The following is an 18,330-nucleotide window of genomic DNA, read 5'->3' on the forward strand; positions in this document are numbered from 1 at the left end:
CAAATTCATAGAGGTCGAAGGGGCCACGAGGATCATCTAGTCCAATTCCCTGCAATGTAGTAATCTTTCACCCAATGTGGGGCTCAAACCCACAGCCCTGAGATTCGAGCCCCACACTGGGCGAAAGATGCTCTACCAACTGAGCTATCCCCATACCCATTGACAGGTAAGAGATTCAGGAGAGTCAGAAAAAAGCACTTCTTCACACAGCACATAATTAATTTATAGAATTTGCTCCCACAAGATGTGGCAGTGGCTAGTAGCTTTAAAGAGGAAGTAGCCAGATTCACCAGATTGGGATGCGGGTGGCGCTGTGGGTAAAAGCCTCAGCGCCTAGGGCTTGCCGATCGAAAGGTCGGCAGTTCGAATCCCTGCGGCGGGGTGCGCTCCCGTCGTTCGGTCCCAGCGCCTGCCAACCTAGCAGTTCGAAAGCACCCCCGGGTGCAAGTAGATAAATAGGGACCGCTTTCTAGCGGGAAGGTAAACGGCGTTTCCGTGTGCGGCTCTGGCTCGCCAGAGCAGCGATGTCACGCTGGCCACGTGACCCGGAAGTGTCTCCGGACAGCGCTGGCCCCCGGCCTCTTGAGTGAGATGGGCGCACAACCCCAGAGTCTGTCAAGACTGGCCTGTACGGGCAGGGGTACCTTTACCTTTTTACCTTTTTAGCCAGATTCACAGAGCTTTGGGCTGTCAACGGCTAATAGCCGTAATAGCTAAACAGAACCTTCAGGTTCAGAGGCAGTCTACCTCTGAATACTTGCTGCTGTGCAGGGAGGCCCAAGCCTTCATGACCTGTTTCTGTATTTCCTGGAGACATCCAACAGACCATTGTTAGAACAGGATGAAATGCAAGATGGATCTTTGGTTCCCATTCAACAGAACTTTAGAACCACCATGGGAGAAAATTTTACTGAGTGCATCCTAAAACTGAAGACGATCTTATTTTTAAATAATAATACAAGAGCTGCAATACAGAGGGGCCATTTAAGAACTTGATTATTCTACTGGTTACGTATAACCATCTGTGTACATGGTGCTTTACAAAGGATGATTTTTATTTTATTTGCAGATCTATAAACTGATTCATAGCCAAAAGCTACAAAAGTGGTATACAGCAAGATAACAAAAAGAATAAAATACTAACACAGACTCAATGAACACAATAAAACCAGTTCCTTATTTGTACTGTTAAGATTCCATAAAATGACAGGCTCCCACTTCAAGGAAAGATTTTTTTTTTTTAAAGTCTTCAATAAATGCCTAAATATCATGGTGCTAGATGCTTGCTTAAACACAGTAGGCAACCAATTCTATAAGGCTGGAGCTGCAACACTAAAAGCCCTCTTTCCAATACTTACTAAGTATACCTCCGTGGCAGGAGATACTCTCAGCAGTGTCCATTTGAGAAGTGAACTTGCTGAAATAGAGGGTGAGGCAGTCCCTCAAGCAAGCTGGCACCAAGTTATTTATGGCTTTAAATGCTAAAAGCAGAGCACTGAACTGTGCCCAGTAACATATTGGCTGCCATTTCAGTTCCCTCAGCAGGAGTGGGGTCAACAGGGTGGGCCAAGCAACAACCTACCTGCTGCAGTCTGCACCAGCTTGTGGACTAAGCCCAAGGGAAGCCCGACATAGAACACACTGCAGTCATTCATTCCAGAGGTTACCAGTGCCAGGACCACAGTGGCCAAGCAATGGGGAGTGGGGGAAAGCTTGGGGATGTACCACCATCCAGCTCTCCTAGTGGCTTCCCATACAGGAGCATCTCAAGGACCATGTTTGCCTTGGGTGGGGGGCGGGGTGAGAAGCAGGAGCATCTTCTAAAACGAACTACCGGTAATTGCCTTTTCCTCTTATCATAACGTTTTACAAAAATCTGCTGATTGTGATAAGAATATTATGTAAACCACTTAAGTGCGCCTAATAAGCAGTTAATAAACACCCTTAAATAAATAAATTATTATTATTTTGGTCCAAAAACGGCCACAGCTATCTTACAACGGAAGATAAGCAAGAGTGGTGGTGAATCATTTCTCCAAGCAGCTTATATTCTATGACAGCAAAGCAGAAAGGGGAGGGGTAGCAGCAAAAGTAACATGGAATGAACGTGTGTTTTCTTCTTCCACTGCTTGGTTTGCACTGCGCTCTTTGTGTTTTAATTGTTTATTAGTCTTATGTGAGTAGATACCGATGTTAGGTAGAAGGCCAGCATTTCACATACACAAATAGGTAAAGGTAAAGGGACCCCTGACCATTAGGTCCAGTCATGGCTGACTCTGGAGTTCCGGCGCTCATCTCACTTTACTGGCTGAGGGAGCCAGCGTACAGCTTCCGGGTCATGTGGCCAGCATGACTAAGCCGCTTCTGGCAAACCAGAGCAGCGCACGGAAACGCCGTTTACCTTCCCGCCGGAGCGGTACTTATTTACCTACTTGCACTTTGACGTGCTTTCAAACTGCTAGGTTGGCAGGAGCAGGGACCGAGCAACGGGAGCTCACCCCGTCGCGGGGATTCGAACCGCCGACCTTCTGATTGGCAAATCCTAGGGTCTGTGGTTTAACCCACAGCGCCACCCGCATCCCTACACGAATACCATTACATTAAATTGGGGTAAGGAGTCAAGCAAATTCAGTAATGGAAACTGGGAGGGGGGGGGATTGCAAGAGTGAGAGGTCATGCCATGTATGGTGTTCTGGGAGGGTGCCCCAGACAGGGGGCCAAAAGTGTTTAAACGAAGCAGGGAGCTTTGGGGCAACTGAGGGTGGTGGAGTTTAGGGTCGAGGGCTTTGTAAGCCAGAGAACAGAAAAGAGGACTGGCAGGCTCTGAGCCAAGATTATATTTAGAAGCCTCCTCCTGTTTTTGTCTGCACCAGAGAACCTGCCTTGCATATTAAGAATAGAAGTGGACACCCCTGGACACACACAAAAGACCCAACCAAAGCCCAAAAAAACCCCAGAAGGCTGCCCTAGGACAGGAGCTGCATTTGTTCATTGCTTTTATGAATGCTCATAACACCACAGCACACATGTAAAAGACTGTAAAGTAACATAACATTATATGTAATAAAACTGTAATTCCTGATGGCAATAGCATATCATATTACTATTAACCTTGTATACGTAGTATTGTCATAAAGTCCAAGCATTGTCAAGTCTCAGGCTCATGAAAATCAGAGTAAAAACTCAACCGCAGGGAAGATATCATGTCTTCCCTGCAGAGCAGTTTAAAAATTGCAAGAGCATGTTTAGTAAAAGCTTATGCAGACTCTACCACATCCTGAATGACATGAATGAAGCACTCTGGTAATTTGCTACTTTCTTACGGCAGATAGGAATTGCTTTTGAATCAGTCTCTTATCTACAAATGCCACACTCTTATGACATCCTTAACAGTGTTCTCTTTCTCCCCCCCCCCAAAAAAAAAAACCACACACATGGCCACAACAGGGAGAAACTGTATGAACAGGAGGTAAGTTTGGGGTCCAAATGCTCACATCCACAGTTCTGGGCTAGCTGTGCACATTTCTGCCATACACGAGCTTTTATGCAGAATGATCTCAGCCACTCTCCCGTGGATCCCGCAACTCCACCCCAGAACACCTGAACTTCCTTACAAGAGAGCTGCTGTGTTCCAATTACTGCTACCAATATGTGTTCAAATACTGAGCTGGCAATTATCAGCCGGAGAGCCCAGGACAAATGGTGACGAATCAGGGCAGGGTAGCAAGAGAAGGGAGAAGAGCGGCAGGGGGTGGGGAAGAGAATCGCTTCCTCAGCAAGTCCTTGCAAAGCTGGCTTAAAGAACAGCAACAGATCTGTCACATTCCTACAAATGAGTCACTCTACTACACTGGAATGCCACTTTTTAAATTTGTTTTTTGCTTTTTCAAGAAGGCATCCAATGGCCCACTGAGCCAAAATTGTATTTAATGTTCTCTGTATTCCATTTCTACCCTGTAAACCATTTCTACCCTGCATCTTCCACCCAAATTGAGTTCCCAGAATGACTTACAAACCAGGAAGAAGAAGAAGAAGAAGAAGAAGAAGAAGACGAAGAAGAAGAAGAAGAAGAAGAAGAAGGAGGAGGAGGAGGAGGAGGAGGAGGAGGAGGAGGAGTAGTAGTAGTTTGGACTTGATATCCCGCCTTTCACTGCCCTTAAGGAGTCTCAAAGCGGCTAACAATCTCCTTTCCCTTCCTCCCCCACAACAAACACTTTGTGAGGTGAGTGGGGCTGAGAGACTTCAGAGAAGTGTGACTAGCCCAAGGTCACCCAGCAGCTGCATGTGGAGGAGCGGGGAAGCGAACCCAGTTCACCAGATTACGAGTCCACCACTCTTAACCACTACACCATCCTGGCTCTCATGCTGGAAAAGCATAATAATAATAATAATAATAATAATAATAATAATAATAATATCAACTAAGCAGCCTCAGCAGCAAAACAACAATACACACAGAAATGGCAGGGTGGCACACAAAATGTGTGTTCAAGCAAAACAGTTGTCACTTGCTGTCCAAATGTGTTCATGTATGAAGAGCACTGAAGTCCTTGGAATTCACTGTGCCAACATCTGGCTGCAGATGAGAAAACACAATCATGTGCCCCTATAAGCTACATTTCAGAGCAAGAGGGATAAGAAGAGCCTGGAAATGGCTGGGGGGGACAGCCCTGTTGGTCTAGGGTTCTGCTTGCAGGGAGCCCACAGCCATCTGGCTGGCAACTGTGAGAACTGGATGCTGGAAAGACGGGCCTTTGGTCTGATCCAGCAGGAATCTTATGTTCTTAATGCCTGCAATGTGTGGGATACACAAAGTCGGGACATACAGACCAAGTCCACATCCAGAACTTCCCAAGGCCTACGGCTATTTTTGCAGTGAAAAATAACATTATCCTTGTTGGTTCACTTAATTGTTTCTGAAAAGGACTCTCATCCAAAAGTTGCTATTGAGGGACACCCACCAGGAACTCTGAAAGGGCCGTTCCTGCTTGTCTCCCAACTTGAAAAGGTTGCCTAAAAAGCGGAGACTTAAACACAAACCTTTTTGAATGCAAGAGTTTGGTTTCCAAGACAACGAGCAGCAAATTGGCTTATGCCATCAAGCCTATTCCTCCCATAAAGCTGGTTCTCCTGGGAAATGGAAACTAAATCTTAAGGCAATGATCTAAGTTGACAGATGACTCACAATCAGCTCACTTTCCTTCCAACCAAGTTGGCGTGGGGAAAGAGAGAGCTGACAGACTGAGAGAAAACAGACCATAAACCAGCACGCATAATGGCTGTGGCCACAGACACACACTAGGGCAACTTTCACCTTAATAAAACCCTGAAGTTATTAACTAGCACGGTCTTTGGAACAGGGCAGGAGCTGAAGCAAGGAGGGAGTGGGAGAACAGGGTCCTTTCCTTATGAGATGCGCAAATATAAGACCTAGTTATCTAGTCCAGCATCCCATTTCCCACACTGGCCAACCAGATGCCTACAGGAAGCCCTTGAGCCGGGACACGCTGGCCACAGCTATCTCTTGCTCTCCAGCAGCTGGAATTTGAAGGTATGCAGCATCTGAACCTCAAGGATGCATTTTGCCATCATTAATAGCAGCCATTGTCATGCCACTATTTCAAAAATGTTGGTTTGGAAGAACATTACTAGAGTAGGACAGTTTTCACATTCCCCTAGGGCTTCTCTCAGTCATGGGCACGAAAAGATGCAGGGCAAAAGTTCACATATCAGTCATCAATAGCATCATCCTCATGATGAAGAACTGGGAAAGGTCCAGAATCATGCCCCATTTTGGGCGATGCTTACTGCATTGTAGGGGGTTGGACTAGATGACCCTCGTGGTCCCTTCCAACTCTACGAGTCTATGAAATGTAGGGAATTTTCACCCCTGTTTTATGAAAGACAGCCCCTTTCCGTAACATCTTTCCTACGCTCCAAAGGAGAGGCTCTTCTCTGTGTTCCAACACAGGCCGAGGTAAAATTCCTGGGGATGTTCAACAGGGCCTTTTCTGTGGCCATGCCACACTTAAGAAAACCATTAGAGTCTGGTTGCTGGGTCAGGATACAGTGCCTTCTAGCCCAGCAAGCAGTGGACAATTATGGAAGCCTACAAAACAGGATGTGAGTGCAGCAGCACTCTCCCCCCTTGTGATTCCCAGCAATCAGTATTCAGAGAAATAATGACTCCAACCCTGGAGGCAGAAGAACGCAAACCATTCTGACTGGTAGCCATTGACAGCTACTCTTTTAAAGCCATTCAAGTTGGTGACCATCATTATGTCTTGTGGGAGTGGATTCCATGCAAAAAGTATGCACAAGTGGAATTCCTTTCTACAGGTGGTTTGTCTGACCACCTTCTTTTGTACTTTGTGCTGCCTAGTTTAGCCTATTTAAGCAAGTTTTCCACTCACCTATATGCTAGCTATTATGCTGACTGGTTTTTAGTCTGACATGCTGCCTTTTACACCTTTTTTGCTTTCACTTGTTTTGTTTTTACTTGTTTTAATGAAAGAGTTATTCAGCACCTCCTATGCGTTTAAAATTTATTTTATACCCTGCTGTCCTCAATATCTCACTCCTATTGCCACTAATTGGCCCAGATGAGGAGATAGGTATTTAGCTAGTACTGAAGGATGTCGGCCCCTTCATGGATCACTGCCTGTTGGGAAAGATGGAGGGCACAAGGAGAAGGGGACGACAGAGGACAAGATGGTTGGACAGTGTTCTTGAAGCTACCAACATGAGTTTGACCAAACTGCAGGAGGCCGTGGAAGGCAGGAGTCCCTGGCGTGCTCTGGTCCAGGGGGTCACGAAGAGTTGGACACGACTAAACAACAACAACAACAAATGATGTTGGTGCCAGCTGCAGTTCAGGGAGGAGAGCATGCCATGGTTCCCCCGTTTAAAAAAAATGGCAAGGAAAGATTCAAATTATCTTAAAACAATTAAAATATTTCACACACCCGAAGTACGCAAGAGGCATGCATTAGGTTTATCTATAAATTGGCTAGGTTTATGATTTAGAGATATTATACACCTAGGAAAAAATCCAAACTAGTCACTAAAGCCGCAATTCTTTTCACACTTAACTGATCCAGGCGTAAGCATCACTGAACTCAATAGGGGATAATTCTATGTAAACAATGAATATTGCATTGTAAATTGTCTAAATTGAGCTAACAGAGATGCAAAAGGTCTCTGTACAAACAAGTTCTGACGTCTGTCTTCACCTGCACAGATTATGCCAGAGCTTGACAGCATTGGTGTCATGGGTAGATATAAAAGTCATCAAGCTTAGCAATGCAAAGCAGGTGGGTTTCAAGGGAGGAAGCACTGCAAACAGTCTCTTAATAGGCAGATCCAAGCTAGGTCCAGCTCTCCCCCACCCCCTTGTCCCTGAAATGCACAAATGACCACCCGAACTAGGTAACACAACAGCAGCCTTTGATGGGCCTACCTTCTGTTGGCCTGTAGCCCTGTGCAAAATTTTGAGTTACACATAACTCAGAGCACAGTTTTAATTAGGCAACTGTTGGAAATGACTAAGCCCTTATCTCTTTTATCAAGATTTAGGAGCGCTTCACATTTTAGTGTATACCTTTGACACGCAGGTGTCAGGGAGGGGAGAGAAACAATAATAGCCATTGAAAGTGCTTCCTAGTGTTCTGTATTACTCAAAAGCTGACACCCTATTGGCCTACTTTTTTCCTCTTATATTCTGAGAAGAGTTTTCACTAAAAGCTATATTCATACCTTGCAACGTAAGTCTGCTCTTTCCCAAATCAATCTTCTATCTCTCAGAAATATTCCACACACATATTCTACTGATCACCAACCTTGTTTAATGCAGGAGATCCTAACAGACTACCCTGAGGTTGTCCATAAAGGCTTTTTTTAATGGTGCCTTTCCAACAAGTTGCCCAAGTCAGAGTACAGTGGTACCTCGGGTTACATATGCTTCAGGTTACAGACTCCACTAACCCAGAAATAGTACCTTGGGTTAGGAACTTTGCTTCAGGATAAAACAGAAATTGTGCAGCAGCGGCGCGGCAGCAGCGGGAGGCCCCATTAGCTAAAGTGGTGCTTCAAGTTAAGAACAGTTTCAGGTTAAGAACGGACCTCCAGAACGAATTAAGTACGTAACCAGAGGTACCACTGTACAACTATTTGAAACTAACAGCCACCAAATTTCTACCCTCCTGTGTCTTCTTGTGTTCCACTGCGTGACTAAGATAGCAAGTTTCTAGTCCTTAAGCATGCAGAAAAGCATGAAAAGAAAATTATCTAGTAAAAGTCAGATGATGAGACTGAATTTCCACTGAGCAGCAAAAGAATACCCTTTGATATTACTTCCCACCCACGTACACACAAACCCTTTGCTAGTTCCTCTTATATCTATTATTGCCTGGTCCTAATCCCTGTTCCTAAATCCCACTGATCCAAATTGCAAGACCCCACAATTCAGGGGTTAGGCATATGCTTTGCAATTGCTATTATCTCCAGTTAAACAATCTCAGCCTGCAGGGCTTGAAATAACCCCAGCTTGAGATCTGGGAAACCTGATGCCAATCAGAACAGACAATTTTGGACCAATGAATCTATTATCTGACTCTATGTAGGGCAGGAATATATGTTCAAAGTATCTTTTGTACACTCCTTTAGTGACTTCACCCCTCCCCATGAAAGTCAAGTTCTTTGACAACTCAGCTACCAGAAGCAAAATATTCTGGTCTGCACAATTTATTGTTAACGGCATGAGATTTGCATACTGCACAGCAAACACCCAACACATATTGGACATTATATAGATGTTAAAATGTACAACAGTAAATAAGCAACATCATTTCTGCCCCCCAAAAGAGATGTAAATAAACTAAGTATTTATGTGACTGATGTCCTTTTGCAATGGGCCTCAGTGGCTGCCCTGTCATCTACATACCCAGTGAACTTCACATCATGTGGGAGTTCTACAGAACTCTTCTTCAAGCTAGATTCCAAGAATCTGCCGGAGAGGCACAGAGTGTTTTTAAAATGTGTTTTTTTTGTTTGTTTTTTAATTCTTTGGATTTTTTGTATGTGCGGGGTGGGGGTGGGATGGATGTTGGTTGGGCTTGGGGAATTATTTTATTTTTTATTATTATTTTGATGTTTTTGTAATTTTTACATTTTTCGTTTGTATTGTTTTATTGGTTTTGTTTGTTTGTTTAAGGTGTTATTTTGTTTTTAGGGGGAGGGTTCAGGGCTGCCGGGGAGTGGGCCCCAGCCCATAAAATGGCTGGGGCATGTTCCACAGGGCGGGATGCACTGGGACAACCGATCTCAGTGATCACGGGTAGGAGGAGGAGTTACGCTAAGACCAGACCCTATCATTACAGAGGAGGCAGGTTTAGTCGTTGTCTGAGGACTATCCCTGCCTCCGGGTCTGGTCCTGACCGGATGGATACTAGAATCAGCAAGGGATACCCACATGACCTGAAGGTGCTGCTGTGCAATGCCAGGTCAATGATTCATAAGACCACTGCCATCCATGACTTGATCATGGATGGAGGATTTGACCTGGCATGTATAACAGACACCTGGTTGGATGAAGCAGATGGGCCTGTCCTTGCCGCTGCTTGTCCACCAGGTTTCTCTTACGCACAGCAACCCAGGTCATGTGGGCGGGGAGGGGGGGTTGCAGTGATTTTTAGGAAGTCATTAGTTTGCACCAGGCGTCCTGTTGGGAAGACCCAGTTTTCTGAGTGCATGTTCTGGAAGTTGGGCAATAGGGGCAGTACAGGATTCCTTTTGGTGTACCGACCTCCCCGCTGCACCAAGGATTCCCTGCCCGAGCTGCTTCAGGTCGTGGCGGATGTTCTCCTGGAGACACCTAGCTTGGTCGTCCTAGGGGATTTTAACATCCATGCCGACACGACCTTACAAGGGGCCGCTCGGGACTTCGTGGAAAGCATGGCCTCCATGGGGCTGTCCCTGAATAAGTCTGGCCCAACCCATAGCCGTGGACATGCCTTGGACCTGGTGTTTACCTCTATGGATGTTGGTGATCTGACACTAAGTAAAAGCGAAACGAAAGAAGTGCCATGGTCAGATCACTTCCTGGTGCAACTGGACTTCTCTGCGACCCATCCCCTCTGCAGGGAGGTGGGACCAATTCGGATGGTCCGCCCCCGCCACTTAATGGATCCAAATGGTTTCCAGAGAGTGGTAGGGGATGCTTTATCCCATGTTGATGGCCTTTCAGCTGATTCCCTGGTGGCCCGCTGGAATGTGGAGTTAACCAGGGCTATTGACTGTTTGGCTCCGAAGCGCCCTCTCCGATTGCATGGAGCCCGGACAGCCCCATGGTTTTCCACGGATCTGAGGGCAATGAAACAATCGTTGAGACGGCTAGAGCGCCGGTGGCGGAGAACTCATTCCGAATCTGACCGGACACAGGTTAGAGCTCAACGTCGAGCCTACCAAGTGGCGATAGCGACGGCGAAGAAGAATTTCTTCACCGCCTCTATTGCATCTGCAGAAAACAGCAGCAGGAGACTTTTTCAGGTGGTTCACAATTTAGCGGAACCACCTGCAACATCGGGGCCCAGTACGGGCCACATGTTCTCCTGCAATGATTTTGCAAAGTTTTTTGCAGATAAAATCGCTCAGATTCGGGAAGAAGTAGACTCCACCGTGGGAGCAGGGCCGGGGCGGGAGAGTGCTAGAGTTCTGTCTAGTCAAGTTGAGTGGGATCAATTCCAATCTGTTACCTCCGAGGATGTGGACAGGCTGCTTGGACGAGTGAAACCAACCACCTGTCTCCTGGATCCTTGCCCATCCTGGCTTATAAAAGCTAGCCGGGAAGGACTGGGCAATGGGCTTCGTGGGGTGGTGAATGCTTCCCTCCGTGAGGGAGCCTTCCCAGACCCGCTGAAAGAGGCGGTTATTAAACCGCTTCTTAAAAAACCATCTTTAGGTGCGGCCACGATGGCCAACTATCGCCCAGTCTCAAATCTTCCATTCCTGGGCAAGGTGATTGAGCGAGCGGTTGCCGAACAACTCCAGGCACGCCTGGAAGAAGCGGACCATTTGGATCCCTTCCAGTCGGGATTCAGGCCTCATCATGGGACTGAAACTGCCTTGGTCGCACTGGTTGATGATCTCCGGCGGGCTAGGGACAAAGGTGAGAGCTGTTTCCTAGTTCTGCTGGATCTCTCAGCGGCGTTTGATACCATCGACCATAGCATCCTTCTGGACCGTCTTGAGGGGCTGGGAGCTGGGGGCACTGTTATACAGTGGTTCCGCTCCTTCCTCCTGGGCCGTGTTCAGAAAGTGGTGGTGGGGGATGAGTGTTCAGACCCCTGGGCTCTCACTTGTGGGGTGCCTCAGGGTTCTGTCCTCTCCCCCATGCTTTTCAACATTTACATGCAGCCGCTGGGAGAGATCATCAGGAGGTTTGGGCTGGGTGTTCATCAGTATGCGGATGATACCCAGCTCTACCTCTCTTTTAAATCAGAACCAGTGAAGGCGGTGAAGGTCCTGTGTGAGTGTCTGGAGGCGGTTGGAGGATGGATGGCGGCTAACAGATTGAGGTTGAATCCTGACAAGACAGAAGTACTGTTTTTGGGGGACAGGAGGCGGGCAGGTGTGGAGGATTCCCTGGTCCTGAATGGGGTAACTGTGCCCCTGAAGGACCAGGTGCGCAGCCTGGGAGTCATTTTGGACTCACAGCTGTCCATGGAGGCACAGGTCAAATCCGTGTCCAGGGCAGCTGTTTACCAGCTCCATCTGGTACGTAGGCTGAGACCCTATCTGCCTGCGGACTGTCTCGCCAGAGTGGTGCATGCTCTGGTTATCTCCCGCTTGGACTACTGCAATGCACTCTACGTGGGGCTACCTTTGAAGGTGACTCGGAAACTACAACTAATCCAGAATGCGGCAGCTAGACTGGTGACTGGGAGCGGCCGCCGAGACCATATAACACCGGTCTTGAAAGACTTGCATTGGCTCCCAGTACGTTTCCGAGCACAATTCAAAGTGTTGGTGCTGACCTTTAAAGCCCTAAACGGCCTCGGTCCAGTATACCTGAAGGAGCGTCTCCACCCCCATCATTCTGCCCGGACGCTGAGGTCCAGCGCCGAGGGCCTTCTGGCGGTTCCCTCATTGCGAGAAGCAAAGCTACAGGGAACCAGGCAGAGGGCCTTCTCGGTAGTGGCGCCCACCCTGTGGAACGCCCTTCCAGCAGATGTCAAAGTGATAAATAACTACCTGACATTCAAGAGACATCTTAAGGCAGCCCTGTTCAGGGAAGTTTTTAACATGTGATATTTTATTGTATTTTTGGTTTTTATGGAAGCCGCCCAGAGTGGCTGGGGAGGCCCAGCCAGATGGGCGGGGTATAAATAATAAATTATTATTATTATTATTATTATTATTATTATTATTATTATTATTATTATCAGCTTTGTTTTGTTTTTTAATGTGAAATAAAGCATGGTTCTTTACTTACTAGCATGAATCTTGTTTGGCCCCAACAAAGTGTTTCCCCCCTCCTTTACAAAAAATTAAAACATGAGGTCTGACAAATAGTTCTGTGTAAGAAGCCCTACTCAATTAGGTCAATGGCCCATCTAGTCCAGGACTGCCCTCATAAGCGGCCAGTGAGATATCCAAGGATGGCCTGGAAGCAGAATGGGAGCATGACAGCACACTCCCCAATTAAAATTCCTAGCAAATAGAACATGGTCATCAGGGTTAGCAGTCACTGATGACCTTATCCTCCATTAATTTGTCTAATCCTCTTTTGAAGCCATCCAAGTTGCTGGCCATCATTGCCTCCTGTGGCAGTGAGTTCCACAGGTTTAACCAGGCGCCATGCGAACAAGTACGGTAGTTTCTTTTATCTGTCCTGAATCTTCCAACATTCAGCTTCTAGTAATTATTATTATTATTATTTTATTATTTATACCCCGCCCATCTGGCTGGGTTTCCTCAGCCATTCTGGGCAACTTACAGAATATATAAAGCATCAAACATTAAAAACTTCCTGATACAGGGCTGCCTTCAGATGTCTTCTAAAAGTTGTATAGTTCTTTATCTCCTTGACATACTAGTGTTCTAGTATTACGAGAGGAGAAAAACCTCTCTTCACACTTTCTTCACACCATGCATAATTTTATACCTCTCTGCAATGCTCACCCGCCCTCTTTCATTTTCCTTTTCTCTAAACTTGTGAGCTTGCAAGGAAATTCCCGCCTCAGTAAGTAAATCTGGGTCAGTCCTACACAACCTTTCCGTTGTTCAAACATAAAAAGCCCTGCTGAAGAGACTCCTAGTCACACCTCCTAGTGACACAACCGAACTCCCTTCTCCATCCTCCTCCTCCCACACCTCCTCCTCCGCCCCATACAATATACAGTGGTATCTCGGGTTAAGAACTTAATTCGTTCTGGAGGTCCGTTCTTAACCTGAAATTGTTCTTAACCTGAAGCACCACTTTAGCTAATGGGGCCCCCCGCTGCTGCCATGCCGCCGGAGCACGATTTCTGTTCTCATCCTGAAGCAAAGTTCTTAACCTGAAGCACTATTTCTGGGTTAGCGGAGTCTGTAACCTGAAGCGTATGTAACCCAAGGTACCACTGTACTGTAATACAGTATTGCTTCAATACAATGTAACATCAAGACATGTCATCGAATTCTTTGCCCTTTTCTAAATAAGCATTCGGAGATTAGCATGATAAAGAGATACGGCTTGTAGCCATGGTCAGCTGTTTACATTTTGAATTTGGAAGGACAAATTATCCTTTTTAGCTTAGTTTATCTTTATACCATTGATGATGTCACTCTTGGATCACACCATCTCCACCCTTACTCTTGAGGTAATTCTTATACAGTGGTACGTCAAGTTACATATGCTTCAGGTTACAGACACTTCAGGTTACAGACTCCCCTAACCCAGAAATAGTGCTTCAGGTTAAGAACTTTGCTTCAGGATGAGAACAGAAATCGTGCTCCGGCAGCGCGGCAGCAGCAGGAGGCCCCATTAGCTAAAGTGGTGTGCTTCAGGTTAAGAACAGTTTCAGGTTAAGAACGGACCTCCGGAACGAATTAAGTACTTAACCCGAGGTACCACTGTATCTGGTAGGGAGATCCCAGACTATACACAACCTCTTCAAGACGTCCATAGAGGCATTACGTGTTTTCATCTCCTAATCACTTGAGGCTTACAACTCCTGCCCAGTGGCGTAGCGTGGGGGGTGCAGGGGGGGCCGGCCACACCGGGCACAACATCTGGGGTTAGGGCAAATCCACGGGTTAGGGGGCGCAAATCCACGGGTTAGGGGGCGCAAATTACTTGCCTTGCCCCGGGTGCTGACAACCCACGCTACGCCACTGCTCCTGCCCCAGTGTCACCCAAGGTCCCATCCCAAAAAGGGCTATTTCCCATGGCAGGGTAGCCATGTAACTCCCCACCCCGCCCGCATTGCCCTCCCCGCCTCAGCAAACTCCCCACAAATAGCCCCCCACCACCACCATCATGGGCTCCTTCCCGGCCCCACAACTCACTCCCCACCCGCAATGCCTCAGCAAACTCCCCTCCCGCCACCCCATCGCCTCAGCTCCCCCTATAACGACCCACACCCCACTCACTAAACCCCCCATTAAGTCCCCTCCCCCCCAAATATCTCCCCTCAGCTCTGACCCCCAACTGACTCCCCCCCCCCACGGCATGTCATTTCATTTCCCTCAGCGCTCACACCCCTTTTCAGTTAATTAGCTCCCCCCTCCCCGCCCCACTGCCTCGCCTCCCTCCCGCCCCCCAACCAGCCCCCCCCCGGTTACCTCAGCCCCCCCCCCTTCCCGGCCCTGCTGCCCCCCCCCTTCGCCTTCTGACCTGCTCTCCTCCTGCCCCGCAACCTCCATCCCTCGGAGGGCGAGGCGGCGGTCAGAGCCCGGCGGCCTCACTCCAAGCCTGGACGGCGACGCCCACTCTGAGCGCAGCCCCGTCTCCTCCGGCCATCTCGCCCGGGACAGCGCCGCCTTCTCTCGCCCTCAGAGGCGGGGAACTACGAGTCCCAGCGGCCCCCGCGCGCGCCTCGACAACGCAACTTCCGGCGCGCTACGTTCCCTGCCCCGCCGCATAGGCAAGCACGCCTCCGGAAGCCCCGGAATCCTTCGGGAACTACGACTCCCAGCGTGCCCCGCGCTGAACAGCTGCTCCCAACCCTGTTCTGCCTCTGCTTGGATGAGGGCGATTTGGAATTTAGACTTTTCTTTTCGGGGGGAAACGGGGCTAAAGAGGGCGGGCAATAATATGCCTTGATAATGTTGGAATTATCTGCACGGCAATTGGGCGTGTATGCACTTAATGGCTCCGGTGATTATAAAAACTCTGCCGATCTATAAGGGCAGCAAGAGTACTATTGGCACAGAAATGGAAACAAGAAGAACTACCGATGGAAGAAAAATGGCAGAGGAAATTAATGGACTATGCAGAATTAGAGAAAACGACAGGAAGGATTCGAAACCTGCGGGATCAGAGATTCTCAGACGACTGGAGTAAATATGTGAATTATTTGAAAAGCAATTGTAATCAACAGATTACGCTAGTAGGACTACAAGACGTTTTGTAAGGAGGACTATGTGAAATATTGCAGAGAAAAGGATGAAGAGAATTATTAGTGGACTATTAAAAGTAATAGTGAAATCAATTAAATGCAGATTAAGTGATAAAGACTGAAAAATCTTCAGACGTGGTTGATGGAAGTCCAAAACATTGTATAAGAAAATATGTTGTACTTTTTTTGGAAACTTTATGTAAAAATTAATAAAAATATATTTTAAAAAAGAGAAAAACTCTGTTGATATGTTATATTTAAATTAATGAGCAAGCGTGATGCTGATCAGGTTTACTCAAGAAACAAAGCTGCAACCCTGATCTCATTTACCTGCAGGTGAACCCAGTTCAATTCTACAGGGCCATGAGGAGACCTATTTGTGATTAGCCAGTTTGCACAATGAGCAGAATCGAGAGGGAAAGCCTTTCCTGAACTGTGCTACAACAGGTTGCAGATAGGTATCATAGAGTACGTCTTCATGTATGGAACTCCCTCATGAGGCAGTGATGGCCACCAACCTTGATGGCTTTAAAAGAGGGCCATGGAGGCTATCAATGCTACTAGCCAGAATGGCTATGCTGTGCCCTCCACAGCTGGAGGAAGCAATGTTTCCAAATACCAGTTGCTGGAAACCACAGGGAGGGAGAGTGCTGTTGTGCTTGAATTCTGCATGCTGGTTTCTGAAGGACATCTGGTTGGCCACTGTAAGAACAGGATGCTGGACTAAATGGGCAATCTAGCAGGCTCTTCTTATGTGGCTTGCATGTATCAACTTCTGTAGGATGGGGGGATCTGTATACAAAACACTAACATGTTAAAGGTAAAGGGACCCCTGACCATTAGGTCCAGTCGTGACCAACTCTGGGGTTGCGACGCTCATCTCACTTTACTGGCCGAGGGAGCTGGTGTACAGCTTCCGGGTCATGTGGCCAGCATGACTAAGCCGCTTCTGGCAAACCAGAGCAGTGCACAGAAACACAGTTACCTTCCCGCAGGAGCGGTACCTATTGATCTACTTGCACTTTGACATGCTTTTGAACTGCTAGGTGGGCAGGAGCAGGGACCGAGCAACGGGAGCTCACCCCGTCGTGGGGATTCGAACTGCCGACCTTCTGATCGGCAAGTCCTAGGCTCTGTGGTTTAACCCACAGCGCCACCCGTGTCCCTTACTAACATGTTAGTGAACCTATTAAACTGTTCCAATATTAGCACACTGCAATCTGTATTATTATCACAACAGCAGCCCTTTCTATCAGTTTTCTCTTTTTTGCAAATGCGTCAGCTGGGGGGAAAGGTTATGCTGATTGTTGCTTTATTTCATCATTGACCCTCAAGTGACTTTTGCCATATGGGGGACACCAAAAGGGTGATGCTTAAATAGTTCTTTTAGATGCTGGTATTTGTTCCATTTTCCTTTGCAGATGTCCAGTTGCAGGCAGCTGCTTTCTTGGCTTGGATAATAAAAGTTGCTGCTGTCTCCTCCTCCACCACCATCTGTCTGTGTTTGGTCTGCTTTGCACCTGCTGTCTGGACACAGAGCATCTGCCATCTTTCATTTTGTTAAATTGGTTGAGGGATTAAGCAAAAGCATTTTAACCTTTATGTCAGTATGCTGACAATATAAACCGGGGCTCCAAACATCATCATTTCCCCATATTAATGCAGGAATCAGGTTTTAAAAACCATCGCAATACATGAGGGACCAGAATTTTATTTGTTATTCAAACATAAGATGCCACTTCCAAATAAGATGAGCCACGATGAATTGGTATCTAGCTACCTATACATTTTTTTGGACGTGGGTGGCACTGTGGGTTAAACCACAGAGCCTAGGACTTGCCGATCAGAAGGTTGGCAGTTCGAATCCCCGTGACAGGGTGAGCTCCCGTTTCTTAGTCCCTGCTCCTGCCAACCTAGCAGTTCGAAAACACGTCAGTGCAAGTAGATAAATAGGTACCACTCTGGCGGGAAGGTAAACAGCGTTTCTGTGCGCTGCTCTGGTTCGCCAGAAGTGGCTTAGTCATGCTGGCCACATACCCGGAAGCTGTACGCCGGCTCCCTCGGCCAATAAAGCGAGATGAGCACCGCAACCCCAGAGTCGGCCACGACTGGACCTAATGGTCAGGGGTCCCTTTACCTTCTACATGCCAAACACTCCTACACTGTGACATATTTGTGATGTATCAATGATGCTGTTGAAAAATGTATTATGGGAAATGGGGAGAGGTCTTAAAAGGTCACACAATCCCATGCTTGGGGTTGCCACTCTTTGTGCGTTTGAACCTTGTTGCAACAAATAAAGACCAGGTCTACTGACCGCTGTTTGCTTCTTTAACTTGGCTGGAGACTCCTCCTCTTGCTGACCAGAGAGACCCGCGGGGAGTGGCACCCTGACAAGCTGGGTAAATCCGCACCCCAGGATTTTTCCTAATCAGCTTCATTTATATTTTATTTTATGTCTTGATCTTTTGCTTTTAACTTGTTCTTATCTCTTTAGGCTTTCGTTGCTTGCTAGGTTTTATATTGCGAAGCGCCGCAGAGCGCATTACGGTACCTCCTCCTATGCGCTCAGCTCGGCGAACTACGGTACTCCCCGGAGCGTCGCCGAAGCCGCTCGGCTCGCGCAAGCGCAGCAACGGGCGAAGGCGGACCCCGCCCCATAATCGGCTCTCGCGCCCGGAGGAGGCGTTGGGTTCAGTCACGCGGGAGGAGAGCGCGAGCGTGGCGCATG

The 18,330-nt window shown here is 47.5% G+C and overlaps 1 protein-coding gene across 7 annotated transcripts in view; it reads right to left on the minus strand.

Annotated features, from left to right (window-relative positions):
* Positions 1 to 15,038, minus strand: part of RUBCN (rubicon autophagy regulator) — a 53,555-nt gene extending 38,517 nt beyond the window's left edge. For 4 of the 7 annotated variants that reach the window (XM_077929620.1, XM_077929619.1, XM_077929623.1 and 1 more), the window contains exon 1: positions 14,876 to 15,038. In XM_077929620.1, the coding sequence (XP_077785746.1) occupies positions 14,876 to 14,904 (29 nt within the window). In that variant the 5' untranslated portion in view covers positions 14,905 to 15,038. The remainder of the gene's footprint in view (positions 1 to 14,875) is intronic. The other 3 variants (XM_077929621.1, XM_077929618.1, XM_077929617.1) reach the window with 1 other exon arrangement.
* Positions 15,039 to 18,330: the final 3,292 nt, after the last annotated feature.

Source organism: Podarcis muralis, chromosome 6, assembly GCF_964188315.1.
Source record: "Podarcis muralis chromosome 6, rPodMur119.hap1.1, whole genome shotgun sequence".
NCBI classification, from domain to species: domain Eukaryota; kingdom Metazoa; phylum Chordata; class Lepidosauria; order Squamata; family Lacertidae; genus Podarcis; species Podarcis muralis.